Raw genomic sequence first — 21,185 nt, 5'->3', positions numbered from 1 at the left:
ACCCTCTGTATCCTGGTTCTCAGCTGTTTAAGCTTAGCAACGTGATCCGTGAGCAGGTACTGGCCTGACATTAGCCCTTCAGGTGTGGCATTATGAATAGGGCACGTAGGAGTGGCTGACATATGCTGTTTCTTGTTTGCTAGGACAGGGGTTTATGTTTCTAATGAACGTGTACTGTATATAACAAGGTCATTCATGCCCCACCCTTTACAGAGCTTTACATTTACACTATCGCATTGTCATTTCCTGCTACTTGTACATTTTCTTCTGCTCCAGTAACAGCAGACGATGAATCTCTGGGGAAATATTTAGTTGTTTTAAGCATTGTTACTTTGGATTCATTCGCTGGCATGATGTTGGCATTTTTGATTTATTCAAATCGAAATGCAAATATGTGCAAATTCTTTCCATTCATGTAAATAAAAGCTCAGAAATGACTGAGCATGTCCTGTTTAATACCCATATTTGCAAATTGGAGGTACTTCAGACTCCCTCAGCCGAACATTTTGGTTAATGGGTCTAATGACAAAAAGCATGATTAATTTTAGGGCTTAAAGAGTTGAGAGTTTGAGTGCTATTATTATAATTTTTGTAATTAGTTTTTATAATTTGTGATGCTCAAGAGTATTGGAATAACTATCAACAGGAACTGATTAAAAAATCTGCGTTGATTTAACAGATTTTACTGATCACATTTAAGTGATGCTGGTCTGCTATTGCGTCACATCAATGTCAAAAGTCGGGGGCGCAAAAATACCAGGTGAAAAAAAATAACCAGCATGTTTTAACATTTTGCATGTGTAAAATAACTTCTTGTGAGTGCAAATGTAAAGCTTGTGAGCAAAAAAAGGGAATTGTGTGCACACTGAACAAAATATCTCTCTTAAGTTTCATTTTCACTTGAATTCACAGTTTTCTTCGCGTGCCATGCGAATTACCTGCGACTTTTGTTTTTGCTCGAGCGAGGCTTTTGCGTTCGACTTTCGAAAGGGGTGGTTTTGACAGTTTGGGGGCGGGCTCAGGGTCACCTCCCTTAGCGAATGCTATTGGCGGACCGCCTATTAACAACAGCCGGAGGAGGTAATTTGCATAGAGCGCGAGCACAACTGTAAATTCGAGAGGAAAATAAACACCCGAAAGGAGAAAAATGAAGCTTGAGAGCGATATTTTCTTCAGCGCACACAAGTCCCCTTCTTTTGCTTGCTCGTTTCACATTTGCGCACTCAAGAAGTTAATTTTAAGATGCAAAATGTTAAAACACGCTGGTTAATTTTTTTTCCATCTGGTATTTTTGCCCCCTCCGACTTTTGACATTGGTGTGACGCCATAGTCTACAAGTAGCAATGTCAGCGCCCCAGCTCATCCTACATTAGAAATAGTGAAGACTGAACTAATCCAACAGTACTAACAACACCATGCTATAAATGCCCACGATTGGACTCATCCAACGTCACTAACATCTCGCTATAAATGTTAAGGACTGGACTCGTTCAAACCGAACTAACACCTGCTGGAGTCATCCAACACCTCTAACACCATGCTAGAAATGCAGACAACTGTACTTATCCCACAGTACTGGTTCCAATAAACACTATATAGTGCGCACAAAAAATGCCTGTGACTGGACTCATCCAATGCGACTAACACCATGCTATGAATGCTGGCGACTGTACTCATCAAACACCACTAACATCGCGATTAAATGCCGGTAACCGGATTTTTGGAAAGACACTAAATCATACTAGGAATACTGGGGACTGTACTCATACAACGCCAATAACATCACACTATTATTACCAGCGACCAAACTTATTTGATGGAGCTAATTCAATAACAGCAACTTCCAACATCTGAAATGCTGAAAAAACTGCTCCCAGCCCAGTTTGTAAACGTTCCATGTGGAACCATGGCGTGGATTCCGCTTATATATATATAAGTAAGTGGGTACAGCAATTTGTTTTTATACCATTGAAGTAAAAGTGGATTACATTCTTTCTATGAACATTGATATTAAGCTTTTTATTTTTCTCCATCACTACAGCAGTGTCCGGTGCCAGCGTTTGGCAATCTCATTAGAAACACTGAGCAGTTGCGACATGAGTCTTTTTATGTTATTGGAGATGTCAGTCTAATTTTTCTTTTTTTATCCCGCCAATGAAACCCTTATCTACAGCTGTTGGGCAATTTTACTGTCTACTTACGACCATTTTCCTCACCTTTTTCTTTTCTTCTCTTTGACATAAAAAATACAAATTAATACAGATCTATCAATAGCTGCATTGCCCCAGATTTTCTTGAAGTGGCCCAAATCAAAATTGATAATACCATATTCAATGTGTTTTTGTTGTTTACACACCCACACAAACAACCGATCTGATCTGATCTGGTCTGATCGGATTTGGGCTTTTACCTGTTGTGTGAACATACTAAACTTAAAGCAGAGAACTTCATATTCTGACTTTAAAAGTAGGAGACTAACACTAGTGATAGATGCCAACTGTCTGCAGTTATGATCCTTTTGTCTCTAGGTTGAAACCTGACCACTGTACCTTAAATATCTCACAATCAAGACTACAGAACTTGTGTGAAAGCTTCATCCACACTCTCAGCTTTTCAGAGCAGCTTTGAAGCCCATGCTCAGTCTTCTGAGTCTCCTGCTGCCCTCACTGGTTGGAAAAAGCTTGCTGTCACTTTTCTCCCTCTTGCTGCTGCCCTGTAATATCCTCCTCTAATGTCCCAGTTGAGACTGTTGGCAATCATTTTCTCCCCATAGACCATCGGGGGGAGTATTTTGGGCCATCCTCCTTTGAATCTTTTTAGGTCATGGAGTCGTTTTATTTTCCCCGTTTTTTGAAGCTTCTACATACGTTCTTTTCTCTTCTGCTCGCTCACCCGTACAGCTCCATGCTCTTATTGCACTGCTCAAGCATCCCAGCTCCAGCTTAATTATCCACCCCAGCCTCGTTCCCATAAAACACAACATCTTCAGTGAAATATAAAAGGCAGTGGAAGCTGAGCAGCCCGTGTGGCGCTTGGCTTCAGTTTGCATCCAGAGGGTAAAACCTGCCTTAATAAGCTTTTACAGAAGATGCACAAATTAAAAAAAATATCCTAAACCACATAAAATGAAGCAGTTGGCCAAAGACTGAATACTGAAGAAGAAAATTGGTGTTTAATGATTATTAAACAGAGCTAAAGATGAAACACATCTTAAAACCAATGAAACCAACAAAAATGTTGAGCCAAAACCAAACAAAATGAAATAGTTGACAAAATACTGAAGACTGAATGAGAAAATTGGTGTTTAGCAATGATTATTCATTGGAGCTAAAGATGGAACACAGCAAACACATCTGCAGTGATGAAACCAATGAAAAAATGTGGCCAAAGACTAAATACCCAGCAAGATAATTGGTGTTTAATCAGAGGGGGCTAAATATGAAACACATTGAAAACATCTGTACTGATTAGCCATAACTTTAAAACCAATTTATCACTGAAAATGTTTGACCAAAACTGAACAAAATGAAACATTTGGCCAGAGACTGAATACCCAATGAGACAATTGGTGTTTAATTATGTTTAGTTAAAAGTTAATTAGCCATAACTTTAAAGCCAATGAAACAAATGAAAATGTTTGGCCAAAACCAAACAAAATGAAATAATTGACCAAAGACCCACCAAGGAAATTGGTGAAACTCTTAGCCCCTTTTTAACAGTGCTATTCTAATCATAAGTTTACTTTAGAAGTGCTATTCCAGTCATAGATTTACCTCATTACTTCTACTTAAGTCACACGTGATTGAGTTTTACACAGTAAAAGGCTGAGCTAGCTCAGCTAACGTTATTATCCTAACCCTGTACAGCTTGTATGTGGTTTGTGAACTTGTGTGACGCATAATAAGTGGTGCTGAATGCAGAGCTTTATGTAATTTACATGAGTAGAATGTAAAAACTGCGGATTCTGGGCGGTTCAGCAGTATAAAATTCTGCAACTATGATTGGGAGATTGCTGATTGGCTCGAATCCTGGTCATGCAGCTTGGCATCAGCTGCTGGGTGATGTTGGTCAGCACAAGACGTCTGTGAGCTGATGTATCAGAACTGAGTCGCTGCGCTTTCCTCCGAGCACACTGTTCGAAAAGGTGCAGTGGGGCCAGAGGAAGACAGTATGACTTAAAATAAATACAGCTCTGAAATAAAAAATTAGATCACTTAAAATGATGAGTTTCTTTGATTTTACCAAATTGAAAACCTCTGGAATATAATCAAGAGGAAGAACTTCTTGAATTTTTGCACCAGCAGTGGCAGAAAGGCAGTGTGCAAGACTAGTGGAGGAGAACATGCCAAGATGCATGAAAACTGATATTGATTTCTGAATTCTCAAGACTTTCTTTTGTTTCTTTGCATTATTTGAGGTCTGAAAGCACTGCACCTTTTTTGTTATTTCAGCCATTTATTATTTTCTGCAAATAAATGCTCTAAACAATATTTTTATTTGGAATTTGGGAGAAATATTGTCTGTAGTTTATAGAATAAAACATCAATGTTTATTTTACTCAGAGAAACTGATTCAGACTCTGAAGTGGTCTCTTAATTTTTTCCAGAGCTGTATATAATTGTTCTGTATCAGTTCAGCTTTTTTTTGCCATTTTTGGCAAATATTCAGTGCATCCCTTGTTTGTTGAGCCCTTTTTGAGAGGAACAGGAAAAGAAAGAAAGAAAGAAAGGGCAACGTGAAGAAAGGAAGTGAGGAAGAACAGAAGGACTGCTTTGGAAAGCTGACCCACAGCCACGGCTCAGCCTGCCCAAATCTGCCTTCTGTTAAGGGATGCCTCGCAAGCAGCAGAGGGCCATGCTCCAGTTTAGACACAGTGTACAGAGCATACTCCGCTGCCAGCGCTCATTAGCCCAACATATTGGCCTGGAAGGAGTTGGAGAAGAGGAAAATCCACTGTTGGAAAAGAGCTTGGGAACAGATCTGACACAAGCGTGAGGCAAAACCTTCCTGTGGACGGATCCTGCAGAGGACGGGTTAGATGTGAGATTTGCATGAGGAGAAAATCCTGCACCGTTCCTCCGTCATGCATTGTTCATTTACCGTTAAGGAATGATTGAACACGGCCAGGATTCTTGATGACCTTGAGAGAGACTTAGTCGTTTGGAATGTAGAGACAGGATCTGGCTGGTAGCCCTGTTTTAGCTGCAGGTTGGAATGATGTGGTAGCCGTGGATGTTGCAGAACAAACTGAACCCTATGATGCGTCTCAAAGGGTATTTACACTATGTTCACATTATCGAGCTGAAATGACACATTGCATTGCAGTAACAGTGTAAATAACAGCAAACTCTAATCATCACACTTTATACTTAACATACACCCTGAACATTCAGTATCCAGTAACAATTTGGACACACTGGACAATACTGAAGTCATTTAAACTATTAAAAAAATATATATGGAATTATTTAGTCAACAAAAAGGTGTTAAATTAACCAGAATTTTTTATATTTTACATTATTCAAAGTAGCACCACTTGCTTAGATGCCAGCTTAGAATTTTTGACATCTTGGCTGGATTTTCTCAGTCAACATCATGAGGTAGAGTCACCTGGAATGGCTTTGTCGAGAGTTAATTACTTGAATTTCTTGCCTCTTAATGTGTTTGAGAGCATCAGTTGTAAAGTTGTGAACAGTTAGAGTTGTTATACAGTGAATAGTCCTATTTTTGAGTAATTGTCTAATCCATATTATGGCAAGAATTACTCAACTAATAAGGAAATGAAAGTCAGTCAATGCAAAAACAATTCAAGAACTCTGAAGATATCCTCACAAAGACCATCAAAAATGTTTTGATGAAACTGGCTCTCATCAGGAATGCCGCAGGAAATTACTTCGGTATTAATTTACAATGTACAAAAACATTAAAACATTGTCCAAACTTGGTGGGTCCAGACTGATAAAGTAGATCCTTATTTATTTATTTATTTATTTATTTATTTATAGAGTTTGATTTGAATAAGCAACCCCTTTTTAGGATTTTTTTTTCACCCATAAATTATGTAATTGTGAAGCAGTATACACTTTTCTGAGCATATTGTGTATAATGTCAATTATTAAGTATTTAAAGTTGTTATAAGAATCTGCCCTTACTTCTGCCACTGATGCATTTATGTAAAAATATGGCAGTAAATAATTTGTATTGTGAAAATATCTTTAAATATGGTGATTATAATATATATGGTCGCTGTCCTATGAAAAACACTTATCTCCACTTTTGTGTATTTTTAGTTTACTACATAATTTGAACAGACAACTTGTCCCTTACACTGAGCCAAAATTTATTGATGAACGGACCAATAGAAACTCTTCAAAATGACCTGACATAAACTTATTTTACATCGACTTCCATTGAAAGTCTACAAGTTTTTTTCTCTCTCCTGTAAAGTTTCTGTTTTGGAGAGAAGTGTTTTTCATTGGACAGCGACGATATATATTTAAAGATACGCGTGTGTGTGTGTGTGTGTGTGTGTGTGTTAATATTGAACTTTTTGGAAGGTGTGTTCCTACATTACATCTGGTATAAAAGTAACACCGCATTTCAGAAAAAGAACATCATACCTACAGTAAAACATGGTGGTGGTAGTGTGATGGTCTGGGGCTGTTTTGCTGCTTCAGGACCTGAAAGACTTGCTGTAATGAGTGTAACCATGAATTCTGCTGTCTACTGAAAAATCCTGAAGGAGAATGTCTGACTATCTGTTCGTGACCTCAAGCTGAAATGAACTTGGGTTCTGCAGCAGGACAATGATCCAAAACACACCAGCAAGTCCACCTCTGAATGGCTGAATGGAAGGGCCTAGTCAAATTCCTGACTAGGATCCTATTGCGATTCTGTGAAGAGACACTTTACTCTTGTCTACTCCTCCAATGTGGTGAAATTACAAGAATTCTAGAGGAAGATGAGTGGAACAAAATTCCTCCACAGCGTTGTGGATAGACTCATTGCAAGTTACTGCTTAAGTGCTTGATTGCAGTTGTTGCTGATGAGGGTGGAAGAACCAGTTATTATTAGGTTTAGGGGCCAAATCGTTTTTCCTAATAGGCCCATGTAGGTTTAATTATTATTTTTTTCCTTAATAAAGAAGAGAGTCATTTAAAAACTGCATTTTGTGTAGACTTGTGTTGTACTGGGCTATTATTTCAATTAGTTTGATGATCTGAAATTTTTAAGAGTGAAAAAACAATTTGCAAAACTTTCCTGTAAATGCTGGAAATCTCGGAAGTGCTTGGCAGTTTGGATAAAGTCTGTTTGGTTGCTGTATTGAGAACAGTTTCACCCAGTGTGCGTCAAAGCCATGTTGTTGTGAAGATGTCTACCATAGATTTCCCAGCTTTCCTCCACCTGATTTCAGCTCTCGGATCAATCCGGCTGTATAAGGTTTCTGCCCTTGGGCATCAGAACAGCACATATTTGATCCCAAATCAATAGCAATAACTCAAACACAATTGACATTCCTGTCCTGAGGGGTCTCTCCTCCTCATGCCTCGTCTCTTTAGGTGTTAACGTTCGCTTTGTACAGAGAAGTGGAAACTGATAGTCGGCCATTGTTCAGCTTTTATAAAAGAGCCTGGCACCGCTGGGGAGAGCAGAGGACTGTCATCTCCGAATGAACTCGACTGAGCTGAGTTGCTGAGTTGGAGTTACCGTCTTCCTCCTCTTGTTCTTCTTTTTTTACTTTATATTCCGCTCTATATCTCTTCTGATGTCTTATTGCAGTGTGCCGCAGTCGTTTAAAGCCCTCGGAGTTAGGGTAAAGTCTCAGTCTGGAACATTGTCTCATCCAGCTGTGCACACAGAACGCGGTGCTTTCTCGTTTAGGTGATTTTAATGTCTCGCTCGGTCTTCCCCCAAGGGCTGTACACATTGTGTTGGCAACTTTATCCGTAAAAGTTTATGGCCGTGACCTGTATCCCTAACCTGTTTCAATAGCACCGGAGGCCTCGGCTTTGTCTCAGTCACTGAAAACGCCAGAAACGGAAGAGAAACCCGATCTTTCTCTGATTCTTTGTTCTCTTCTTTTTGTGGCTCTTTCTTTCTGTGGGAATTAAAATGATAATCTGATCTCTCCGGGGGTCAACCCTCTTATCTTTAATCCCAAACCATATTTGTGTGGATATGAAAAGCTAAAGTAGACCATAGATCAGTGCCTTTGTGTGGCAGACAGTTTTTATAAATGCAAAACTAGATTTAATTGTGAGCTTTAGTTTTTAGTAAACATTAAGAGCTTTTACGTATTTTTTTTTTTTTAATGCTTGGAGTAATGCCAGAGATGCAACACTTGTGAAAGTGAAAAGCTCTTTAGGGCATTTTCACACCAGCACTTTTTGGCCAAACTCTGTATTGGTCTGGTTTGGTGTTGTTTATTTGGGCAGGTCTGAAAACAGTAATTGTACTCAGACGTGGATCAAAACAATCCAACTATCAATTATTCAACTCCATATATCCAGGATTGAAGTCAAATAAATGATACAGAATAGATATTATCTGTATCTAGTAGATATTTAATAGGAAGTGAGAACAGTCTGTATTTTCCATTTGCTACAAACATCTAAAAAAAAGTTATAATCTAATGCCTATAAAATAATATCACAATATTACAGGGAAATTGTGCAATAACGATATTCAAAAATCCTGACGATACTACTGTGCGTGATACGATATGGCACACCACTAACCCAGGTTTTATGCATGAGATGTGTGCTTCAGTTTGCAATATATGGCCTTGCTTACACTATTGCAATATAATGCAGTTTATTAAATCATAACCACTATCATAACAACAAACTAGCATCACAGCAAACCACAAAAGAACACTGTCTGCTTATGGGTCAAACCTGTTTGTGCAGGAGCACGAAAGTAAATACAGGAAAGGACTAGTATATACAGCTCTTGAAAAAAAATAGAGACCACTTAAAAATTATGAGTTTCTTTGATTTTTACCATTTTGAAATCCTCTGGAATATAATGAAGAGGAAGATGGATGATCACAAGCCATCAAACCAAGCTGAACTGCTTAAATCTTTGCACCAGAAGTGCAGGCATAAAGTTATCCAAAAGCAGTGTGTAAGACTGGTGGAGGAGAACATGTCAAGGTGCATGAAACTGTGATTAAAAACCAGGGTTATTCCACCAAATATTGATTTCTGAACTTTATGAATATGAACTTGTTTTCTTTGCATTGGTTAAGATCTGAAAGCCCATTTCTAATTCTCTGCAAATAAATGCTTTAAATAACAATATTTTCTTGTGAAATTTGGGAGAAATGTTGTCTGTAGTTTATAGAATAAAAAGCTGAAGTGGTCTCTCTTAATTTTTTTCCGGAGCTGTATTTCTGTGCAGTTTTAACATTTGTAATATTGTAATATTTAATACTTTGGAATTAAGTTATGGGAGCAGTTTAACTCATGACTTTGGTTGGTTTAAAATGATCCAGTATTTATCTGGAACTGGACTAATATCATCCGCTCCTTAAAGATGTCAGTGCAGGTGTTTTAGTTCACATCTAATAGTGCAATTACGATGTTAACACCTGCAGAAACAAATCGTTCCAAGCGTGAAAAAACGAACCAGAATTCACGGTCCGATTTAACCAGGCTAAAAGTTCCGGAGTGAAAACACTCTTGGAGTGCAGTATAGATGTGTGGTGAGAGCTGCCATATTAAATTTGGAGTCTACCCACAAAATTGTGCGTTACTTTATCTGTCATGACAGCGCAGCACCACAGCTTATAGAGGAGCATCAGTTGGTAGGTGGTATCAATTCCGTTATTTTGAGAGTGTTAGAATTGATTAGATTTATTCAGGAACACACGAGAGGGTGCTGTGGTCTTAAGCATGTAAGCAAGTATGAATAGCAGCATTGCAGTGCCAGAGTCCCCCCCCCTGTGACTGTAACCACAGTTCTAGTAGTGATATTTATAAGATTTTAGACAGGGTATACACAAAAACTGGTGAACTAACCACCAATCTGTTAGCGAGAACTGCTACATTTAAATGCTGGGGGTTGAATGCTGTGAATGGGTTTGGTTCTTTTCATCCATTTTTGGTGAGTTTGCCTGTTTTGATTGGACCAAACATACCAAATCCCTGAAGAAAGCGTACCCGGCAGAGTGAGAACCGAGCCTGTGTTAAAATCTACTCAACGCAGGCGTCTGTAACTGTGCCAGCCTTCATTTATAGAATTAAAGTGTTTATTTCCTGTCACAAAAACATTTTCTCTGGTTAAACATACAGCTATGAGTGCTCTCTTCTGACTGGTGCCTTAGCCCCGCCCCAATTTCAGTGGTGGCTTCTGATTGGACAGTAATTACATTTCATTTTGCACAAACACCGTGGTGCTCCTAGACAAAATGCAATCCTGGGAATTGTGATTTGCTTTTAAACATTCAAAGCAGCATACAGTGCAATACAATGCAGTTGAGCTTTTTGTATTTTAAGTGCAATTTTAATACAAATTCAGCATTCAGTTTTGAAAAATTAAATTATTGTTTTTTATTTTTTAATAATGAGATCAAGTGCAGTGAAATGTAATGTAATAGTGGTTTTACATTTCCTTTTGCTACATATTCTATATGTTAGTAAGGAAAAGCAATGCATTTTGTTGTGGATTGCATTTACATGTTTATATAGTAGTGTTTGATTTTTTCAGTTTGGCTCTAATTCTTCTCTGTACAGCAAAGCTGTTTTCTTTCGCTTTCTTCATGTTGTCTGGCTCCAAATATTCCAGCAGATAAGGCGCTGCCACTATAGTCAGAAGATCGCTAGTTCGAATCCTGTTCATGTAGCTTGCCATCAGCTACTGGAGCCCTGAGAGAGCACAATTGGCCTTGCTCTCTCTGGGTGGGTAGATGACGCTCTCTCACCACATCACTCCAAAGGGTGATGTCGATCAGCACAAGACATCTGTGAGCTGGTGTATTGGAACCGAGTCGCTGTGCTTTCCTCCGAGCAAGCTGTGATGGTACTCAGCGAAAAGAGTTGTTTGCTGACTTCACATGTATCGGAGGAGGCATGTGCTAGTCTTCACCCTCCTGGTGTGTTGGGGCATCACTAGTGACAGGGGGAGTCATAATGAGTGGGTTGGGTAATTGGCTGTGTAAATTGGGAGAAAATGGGATAAAAACTAGAAATTAAAATTATAAAAACAACACTTTCATGTTATGGTGACTGGAACTGAGAGCCAGGTCAAAGGTGCCAAGGAAGGCAATTAATTATTTAACTTTATTTAATTATTTTAAACAATTTGACAGCCCTACTTATTGTATATTCCAGTGAGGGATAGGTCATGAGGAAAGTCTAAGATTTGATTGATTCTTTTCCAATTTCTGATACAAGTATTTCTTTTTTTACATTAATGACACAAATACAGTTTATTTCTTATGAAATAAACAAAACAGTCCCACAGATCTTGACAAATGTGATTTTTAGTACAAAATATGTTAGTTCTTGTTTTGAAGTCTCCTTAAATGTAATTTATAACTTTGTACCTTTTATAACTAATCCCTGAGACTCTTCCCAGTGGCTCTTATTGGTGTAGTGTGGTGTGCTTGCCCAGCAGGTTAATCAAAGCCTAATCTACCCCTGTGAAGGTGGTGGTGTTACCCATTAGGTGCTACATCAAGCTTCTGATTGTTGCTAGGTTACTGGAGAACAAGGCAGACTGGTGCTTACTGTTACTGGTTTCACAGTGGGAATCTCTGCAGGCAAAACCACAGGCAAATATCAGTGAGATCTTCAGTGAATATCTTATGATGGATTAAAGTGTAATTGATCTGTCATTATAAAATTAGAAACGAGATCTTCTCTTCTAAAGCCTTTATCAGATAAACACTATCAGATAAACACAGCTGAAATCCAGTTTATAATGTATAATAAGTGAGTCCACTGTTCAAACACTAACCGGTTGTGTTTTTGGACAGGAGTGCGCATGCTGGACGGAGAGGTGACCGATGCTGTGGAGGCTCAGTCTCTCAGCCTCAACCCTCAGCACATTGACATTTACAGTGCCAGCTGGGGACCGGAGGATGATGGGAAGACTGTGGATGGACCTGCCAAGTTGGCCAAAGATGCCTTTCTACGAGGAGTGACTGAGGTTTGCTTATACATGTTATTATCCTTATCATTGTTTTATTATTATTAGTAGTAGTAGTAATATTTGTAGTTTTATTATTCCATGTTCGCTGCAGAAAATGTACTGTATTTTTCACACTATAAGGTGCATTTAAAATCCTTTAGTGCGCCTTATAATCGCCTTACATGCGTACATTTTACCAGTCAGGTTGTAGCAGTAAAGCCACTCTACTAAAGTGCAGCATTATACAGGAACGTCAGTTTAGTTTTTTTTTAGCACCAGGGCTGGAGTAGCATTAGCATTACCTTCTAACCGCTCTCGCTATTTTCCTGTTCAGAGGGGAGAATTATGGGCCTGTAGCCTGTTCCTAACCTCACCTAGCACTGCTGGAGTAGCATTAGTATTACTTGCTAATCGCTCTCGCTATTTTCCCGTTCAGAGGGGAGTATTATGGGCCTGTAGCCTGTTCCTAACCCCGGCTAGCACTGCTGGAGTAGCATTAGTATTAGCCGCTAACCGTGCTCGCTATTTCCCCGTTCAGGGGTGAGTATAATCACCCTGTAGCCAGCTCCTATCCCCGGCTAGCACTGCTGGAGTAGCATTAACTGCTAACCGCTCTCGCTATTTCCCCGTTCAGAGGGGAGTATTATGGACCTGAAGCCTGCTCCTAATGTCGCCTAGCACTGCTGGAGTAGCATTAGCATTAACCGCTAACTGCTCTCGCTATTTCCTTGTTCAGAGGTGAGTATTATCGGCTTGTAGTCTGCTCCTAACTTTGGCTAGCACTGCTGGGGCAGCATTAGCATTAACCGCTAACCGCTCTCGCTATTTCCCCGTTTAGAGGGAAGTATTATCGGCCTGTAGCCTATTCCTATCCCTGGCTAGCACTGCTGGAGCGGTTAGCTGCTAATGCTTATGCTCTAGCCTTAGTGAAAATCTGGAATTTTAAGCTTAGTGTAAATAAACAGAAGTGCTTTATTTCAGGAGAGAAATCTGTGTAGATTAACATCCAGCCTTCGTTTGACTTAAAAAAAATAAAAAAATAAATAAATAAATTACAGTTTTGTTTACTAAGCTTAGCTTTACTTAATTTAGTTAGTCAACCTGCTGAATTAGAAGTTTCTTATAATGTCTCCTAATATGCGTCTTATGTATGAAAATAGACCAGATAATAGATGTTCATTAATGGTGCGCTTTATAATAGGGTGCACCTTATAGTGTGAAAAATACAATACAATATACAATACAATTCAGGGAAGCTATGAGCATTGTTTTAAACAATTTTTCATTAGTTAGTGTTTCATGCTCGCACCAGAACAACACACACTTTCTATTTCTAAAAAAAATACCCACAATCCAAATAATCCCCGCTCAGTGCTGGTCCTGTGGACTCCTGACCACTAAAGAAAAGGATAAAGGGAGGATAATAAAGTATGCAGAGAAACAGATGGGCTACATAAATAAGCCTTTAGAAGAACACAGATTTGGGTTCTGATCTCAGTGCTCTGTGAGCTCCACCAACAGCTCGCTGGATTTACTTTAATGGAGCCCTGATTAGATAAACTAGGTGTTAGATGGGTTAAATCTGTAAATACTGGACTTCCCTGAGGTGGGCCCTGGACATTAAGCTCATTAAACACAGTTAAGCAGCTCCTTATGTGGGCAGTTGGTGGTAATTTGTTCAGTAAAGCACTAATAAATACTAATAACGTGTATGAGTAAGGTCCTGGTTTAACATCACTGTGTTAATAAAGCTCTCTCTCTCTTTCTTGGAAGTTTAATATTATTATTTACTATAGTTCTCGTCAGATTAACAGCTGGTTTAGTTAATCAATGCTTAATGATTTAAAATCAGGAGAGGTGCTAATAGAACATATATAGTTCTGTTTTGGTTTTAGCACCTGATTTATTTATTTATTTTTTGTCCCACTAATTCAACTGCCAATCAGCTGTATATCCCCCATCACTGGTGATGCCGCAACACAAGATTGCCACATGCCTCCTCCGATACATGTGAAATCGGCCACTACCTCTTTTCCAACTGCTGCTGATGCAGCATTGCCAAATAGCATCACAGCGCACTCAAAGGACAACGCAGAGACTGGGTTGCAATACGTCAGCTGACAGATGCCTATTAGTGATGCCTATTAGTGATGAGGGGAAAGAGCGCCATCTACCCACCCAGAGAGAGCAAATCCAATTGTGCTGTCTCAGGGCTCCAGCAGCTGATGGCAAGCTGCATGACCAGGATTCAAACCATCATAGTGGCAGCGCTTTAGACCTCTGGACCATTTGGCACCCCCACACCTGATTTTGTACTGTTATGTGCATTTCCACCTAAAAAAAAAAAGGAGCCTAAAGTTTGGTCCCAAATTACAAAACTGTAATTCTTAAAAAAAAAAAAAAGTTTTCTTTTTAAGTCAAACGAGACAAACATTTATTTACAATAAGCTTAGATTTTCCGATAAGGAAAAGGGAAACAGCAGACATGGAATAGCTGAAATAGGAAGAGAAATTGGCCTAGAACATCAGGCAGGTCTTGCAGGTCAGTAACGTAGTCATTAAAAGCTCAATGATGTGACCCGTGAAGGCTCCACCTCACAGCTCACAGGAATTAAAGGATCTGCTGCTCATATTGGTCATCAGAGATCTTGCTTCAACAGGTCTGAGCTTCTGAGCTGTGTTGGTGGCATTGTGTATTTTGTTCAGGCAGGGTAACTGCTGTGGAATAAGGCACAGGCTAATTAGGCTGTAGCCTTGAGGTCCATGCAATGATGAGTGCCTACTGATTGGCTACATTTTATTTTTAATTAATTAATTTTTATGTTTACTATGTTGCTGTGCTAAAGATTCTCAGATTTTCTCTCTCTCTCTCTCTCTCTCTCTCTCTCTCTCTCTCACACACACACACACACACACACACACACACACTAGAATATGCAGCTACACATAGCTTTTTTTCCTTTATTAAAGCTCTCAGTTGAACTCATACAGCACATACAGCTCTGGAAAAAATCAGTTTCTCTGATTTTACTATTTGTATGTATATGTTTGTAGTAAAATGAAAATTGTTGTTTTATTCTATAAACTTCGAACAGCATTTCTCCCAAATTCCAAATAAAAATATTGTCATTTACAGCATTTATTTGCAGAAAATGAGAAATGGCTGAAATAACAAAAAAAGAGAGAGAGCTTTCAGACCTCAAATAATGCAAAGAAATCAAGTTCTTATTCATAAAGTGTACAGGAATCAATATTTGGTGGAATAACCCTGGTTTTTAATCACCGTTTTTATGCATCTTTTAAATCTTGTTTTCCACCACCAGTCTTACACACTGCTTTTGGATAACTTTCTTAAACATCTTTCTCTTGATTATATTCCAGAGGTTTTCAAATTTGGTAAAATCAAAGAAGTGGTCTCTTATTTTTTTTCCAGAGCTGTATAATATTTGAATTTGAAATTCAGCAAAACTGAAAAAATAGGTATGCCTAAAAATAAAAAGTTAATTAAAAAAAATTTAATTAATCACAAAATATTGTTGTGATTTCAAACAATTATAAACAAATATTTTTAGGTGATTGACATGACATCATAACTAAAAATTGCATTATTTTTGTGTGCTTGTGTGTGTGTTTAAGATGAGGGTCTAGGGACCCTGATCCCCTTTTAATCCGCACCACTGGCTGACCTGTTCTACCTGTATTTAATATCGTAGCTCCAGTGCTGCAGTCCTTAATCACCACGAAATTCTCACTTCTCAAAATGTGTTTATTCTGTTCCTTTCTTAATCTCTGACTGCACTTCCAGCTCTGCGCCGTGTTCGAGAGCTCGTTCCGAGCTGAAAATACTCTTAAGCAACTGTGACTGGTGACCATCGCTCAATTGAATTAGCTCCTAAATGCATCACTGAGCCTCATAATCTCCAACTGTTACCAGGGGAGGCATCTATCCAGGGCAGGAATGTACAGTCCAGAATGCCCTGAGTGAGATTTATTATTTTTATTTGCTTTGAAGTCGGCGTCGGAGAGGAGGGTTGGTTGGAGGAGGGTTGGGGGGTGGTGGTGTTGGGTGTATGGGTGTAGAGAGGGGGGCTAGTGCAGGGGAGTGTGTAGAAAGGAAGAAGGAAGGCGGAGGAGGAGGGTGGTTCGGGTTCGGTTCGGCTGATTGCTCGATCGGGTTCCAGCACGCTCGGTTTGCGAGAGCCTTCAGTCGTGTTAGCAGTTAGCAGCCAGAGTGACATTCGTTTAATTCAAATGTCACATTAAAGGGTGATTTTCACACAGAAATCTTTATGCAGATTTTGCGGAGCGTGTGCAGTGTAGACATACTTTCTTAATGCCGAATTGCTTCACGGGGTTGGCGCCATAACAAGAAGAGGAGAAGAACAGCATTAATTTGGGCTCACACACACACATACACACACACACACGCGCTGCCATCTTGCTGGAGTAGTAGCGAAGCTGGCCCGGGGCCAGTCGGCAGACAATGGCAGACAGCAGAGCCGAGGCTTTCCCCCCGCTGTCTGCGGTGCCACTCTGTGCATGTTAGGACTTCCAAAGAAGCAAAATAGCTGTTATGCTTTAACTAATGAGCACAGCGCAGACTGGGAAAGACTTTAATTGAGTGTAATTATAGGTGCAGTGAATGGTCATTCATCTGTGGGACGCAAGCTTCGCATTCGCGCCGTGTTCAGACTAATCCGTCTACAGTATTACGACACCTGTGTCTGCATAGAGGCTTTAGCGTTAAATAATGGGAACGGGAAGGTGCTTTGAAGCCTGGGAGAGGCGGTGTGAAGCTGTGTTACTCATGCGTCCCTGCGGGAGCTGTACGATCCAGTTTTCAGCAGAGCAGGTATACGTGTGAAATGTGTTCAATTCCAGAAATTGAAATTATTGATCAGGCTCTGCCTGAAACCTGTGGGAAGAAGAAACACTTAACCCTTTTTCAGGTGCGATACTGTCCCACTAGCGGGACTTTCTCTGGATGGTACCTGGCTGGTATGCTTCTACCTGTGGGATTGGAATGTTCTGTGTAAAAGGTTCTGCTATGAATGTAATGCAACAATCACATTTTTAATTAAACTAATTTATCTAACTCACTTCCTCACTTCAAAGCACGTCTCTAAATGTAAAACGGAGCCAAAATATGACCAAAAACTTTCGAAAACCTATGTTAATCCTCCTAAGTTTGCGAGTTAAGTCATACCATAAGTTGTGAGGTGTTATAAGCTTGTAAATTAAGCTGAAGACCTATAGTGGCCTTTCTTTCATTTCTGTGGGATGTGATATGAAATGGGGCAAGAGGCTTTTATTATCTTTAAATCTGAGTACAGATACTCAGAATTTCGTTCTTCCGGAACCTTGGTGCAACATGGTCTTATGTAATGCACTATTTCTACTTCTCTGTATTATATATTTTTTCTCTCTTTACTGCTGTAATCACCTTCTCCCCACAATGCAAATAAAAGTTCCCCCCAAAAAATAGCTTTTGAAATTCAAATACAATTTCTAATCCAAGAAAGTTCTTGTTTTTAATTTTGCAAACTCCAGGCTGTTGTTTTGTTTTTTTGCTTCTTTGTTGTATTTCCTTCTTCATTCTAATCCCTTTATTCGGTTTGAACATCATTACAGGTGGCCTCCTCTACGCTAGTCCAACTTTTGTAGTCTGGATTTTCATTGTCCTCCATTGGGCCATTACCATTTCCATCAGCTGCATCTCGTTCCTTTAAGAGCTCTGGCGTGGCCGGATCCAACTTTTTTTTTTTTTTTTCCCGGCATTCAGTCCAACCTGCGCAAGCGTTCTCCGCCGGCCAGCTCACGCAGCCTGCGCTGCACTGTGCCAGCAGTCAGATCTGTTTCAGGAAATGAGATCTATGTTGCAGAGTAAATCCTAAAGCAAACAGAGCTGCAGGCTGTGCAAACACATGCGAGTGGATGCCCGCGCTGCAGCAGGTGTGTACACGGACAGAGCAGCTTCATCTCTGAAGAAGGTGCTGAAATTTGCCTCGCATTAGACATTAGAGACTTTTTTTTTTGTTTTGTTGTTGTTAAGCGGCGCGCTCCTCACTTGCCTCGCTCGCTCTGCTGCAGACGTTTTATTGCCTTATTGTTATGAATGGGAGGTATGATGTAGAGCTGCGCAAACAAAGCATGATCAAAGGTAATGAGCAAACAGCATCTGAACTGAATTATTGGCGCCGCTGGCCATTTCCCTGCGAGAGCGCGTCAAAATGAAAGCCATGTGGGATATTAAAACACGCCCCGCTAATGTGCTGCATGAATTTCTCTCCGTCTTTCTTATTGGTTTGGACAGCGGTTCGGCGCGGAGGTAGCCCACAAATGTCCAGTGGAGTTTTGAATCTATTGTCTTTTAAGGAAATGAAAAGACATGATTAATGGATCTGGGAATGCTGGTATTGTGCTACAGTGTCCTGTTTAAAACCGGGCGGCCGTGCTGTTCAGCTCAAGATAGCTGCCTTTTCTTTTTTTTTTTTCTTTTTTTTAAGTGTCCTGAGGAGAAGCTGGGAGCTGAAGATGGCAGGGTTTCAGAACTGCGTACGGCTCAGACTGTATCAGTGTCCTGAAACTGCTAGGGCTGTGCCATATCATATCATACACAATAAAATCAACAACATTTTTCTGCTCTGTGCTTGTTTTGCTGTTTATTATGAAGCTTGAAAGGTATTTTTGTATCTTAATTTTATATATTGAAAGTTTACACCAGAGACTGTAAAAAAAGATGGACGTCGTGTTGCCGTTCCCATTCATTCAATGAAAATGAAGCCAAAATCTTCCTCCATGTTGCCGATCCTGACACCCGATTCTGCGCAGTAGAGACCAGAGGAGGGAGAAAGACTGTGGATAGCAGCCTACTCATTTAAATAACCCCGCCCCTGAGGGCTGCCTCGTGGTCACAGACTGCAGAGCGGGGCGGAGCGGAGCTGACGTTCTGTTATTGGTTCCGCCCATAACCAGCCCTTTTACAATAACCACACCTTTTTAAATAGAGCTGAATAACGTTTTAAAAAACGAATTCTGTGGGGATATAAAAAAATGACAGTATAAGCAGAGGTTACACTAGCTGCTGCATTTAAATAATGGAGGTAGAATTACAGTATATTAGAAAAAAAACGTGATTGAAAGTTGTCTGTTTTGCCACTGAAACCTATGGGAATGGGTGGAGTTACACAGCTTTCTGAAACCGAACAGCAGGGGGCGCCCGACCTGTGGTGGCTTCACTTTTGAGAGACGATGCTCTGTCCAGATATATACAGTCTATGGTTTACACCAATTAAATTGAACATTTATGACCAGCTCTTTGCTCCAACACCTTTTTTCCAACACATTTATAATTTATTTATTTTTTTTTTTTTTTTAGCTCCACTGAACTTATAGGAACTCTTTGTAGTTCTGCAATTATGGTTGCGCGTTGCAAAGCATTTATGCAAATATATGCAAATACATTGCTTAGAAACACCTAAGCAACCACTTAGAATCAATATAGTAACTACCACGGATACCATAACAGCATCTAAGTAACCACCTAGCAACACCACTAAGAAACATGGCAACCAACTCGGATCCCTTAGCATCACTTAAGCACCCACCATGGGCACCATAGCAAAACCAAAGCAACACCTTCGCAAACCACTTAGCAGCACAATAGCAACCCCCACAGATACCATAACAACACAGCTCTACTTAACATATAGGAACTCTTTGTGGACATCTATGCAAATACAATACTTAGCAAGCACCTAGCAACACCTTTGCAAAGCACTTAGAAACAATATAGCAACTACCACTGGTACTACAGCAGCATCTTAGTAACCACCTAGCAACACCTTAGCAACCATCAGGCACCATGGAAACACCATTGCAACCACCACAGATACCGTAGCAACACCTTAGCAACCATGACAGATATAATAGCAACACCATAGCAACCATTTACAAACAATATAGCAACTACTACGGCTACCATAGCAACACCTCAGCAACCAACAACATAGCAACCGACATGGTTCCCTAAGCAACACCTTAGCAACCGCCTAGCAACAATATGGCAACTACCACAGATACCATGGATTCAAATCAGAGATCTCGCGATCAATGGGGCCAGGCTTAGACCGCTGCACCACTCAGCACCCCCGATAATGTTCTGCTTGATTGATGTTTAAGCATGCACTAAATATTCTGGATTTTTTTCTGGCATTATGTTCTTTTTATGTTGTATTATTTATTTAATTATGTTGATATTAGTAAGTTACTGTTATATAAAATAATCAAAAGTTTAAATATTGTTTAAGTATTGTTTTACAACAATATCACCCTGCCCTACCTCAAACTCTACTGTGGTCTTAAAGTTCCTCTGCATGTTTGACTGTATTAAAACACTCACTCAGAACCAGATGTTGATGGTACACTGCCAATTCTCAGTGGTCATCCTTAGGGGGGCTCTAAAGAGGGGCTTCATAGAGAGACACATAGAAAAACAAATAAAATATTGGTACTGATTTTCTTTCTCTTTCTCTTTCTCTCTTTCTTTTTATTTATCTTTATTTATCTTTATCCCCCATCCAGGGTCGTGGTGGGCTCGGCTCCATCTTCGTGTGGGCGTCGGGTAACGGCGGCCGGGAGAAGGACAGCTGCAACTGTGACGGTTACACCAACAGCATCTACACCCTCTCCATCAGCAGCAGCACGCAGTACGGAAACGTGCCGTGGTACAGCGAGGCCTGCTCCTCCACCCTCGCCACCACCTACAGCAGCGGAGGCCTAAACGAGAAGCAGATTGTGAGTTCACCTGAACGTTCCAAGCAGCTCTTTCATTCCTTACAGCAGTGAATCAGATTTACACTGTTCCCACTTAACCCAGGTGTAGCTTATCAGACAAGTGTGCAATCATTTTACACTGAAGCTGTCAGGCTGATTTTGTATTATTTGTAGAAGCAGTAAAAGGTTGTATGCCACTACCATCATGCATGGGGTACTCATTGTAATAGGTATGGTTTTTAGGTATGTGTATATCATACACTGATGCTGCAAAA

At 40.0% G+C, this 21,185-nt stretch overlaps 1 protein-coding gene across 7 annotated transcripts in view; it reads left to right on the top strand.

Moving 5' to 3' along the window:
• The window catches only part of furina (furin (paired basic amino acid cleaving enzyme) a), a 183,124-nt gene that overhangs the window by 125,364 nt on the left and 36,575 nt on the right, over positions 1 to 21,185 (top strand). For all 7 annotated transcript variants that reach the window (XM_022669588.2, XM_022669584.2, XM_022669590.2 and 4 more), the window contains exons 8-9: positions 11,981 to 12,153; positions 20,719 to 20,931. In XM_022669588.2, the coding sequence (XP_022525309.1) occupies positions 11,981 to 12,153; positions 20,719 to 20,931 (386 nt within the window). The remainder of the gene's footprint in view (positions 1 to 11,980; positions 12,154 to 20,718; positions 20,932 to 21,185) is intronic.

This window comes from Astyanax mexicanus, chromosome 16 (assembly GCF_023375975.1).
Source record: "Astyanax mexicanus isolate ESR-SI-001 chromosome 16, AstMex3_surface, whole genome shotgun sequence".
Taxonomy (NCBI): Eukaryota; Metazoa; Chordata; class Actinopteri; order Characiformes; family Acestrorhamphidae; genus Astyanax; species Astyanax mexicanus.
The sequence above is the reverse complement of the archived record's forward strand: the minus strand, read 5'-3'. Positions and strand labels throughout refer to the sequence as shown.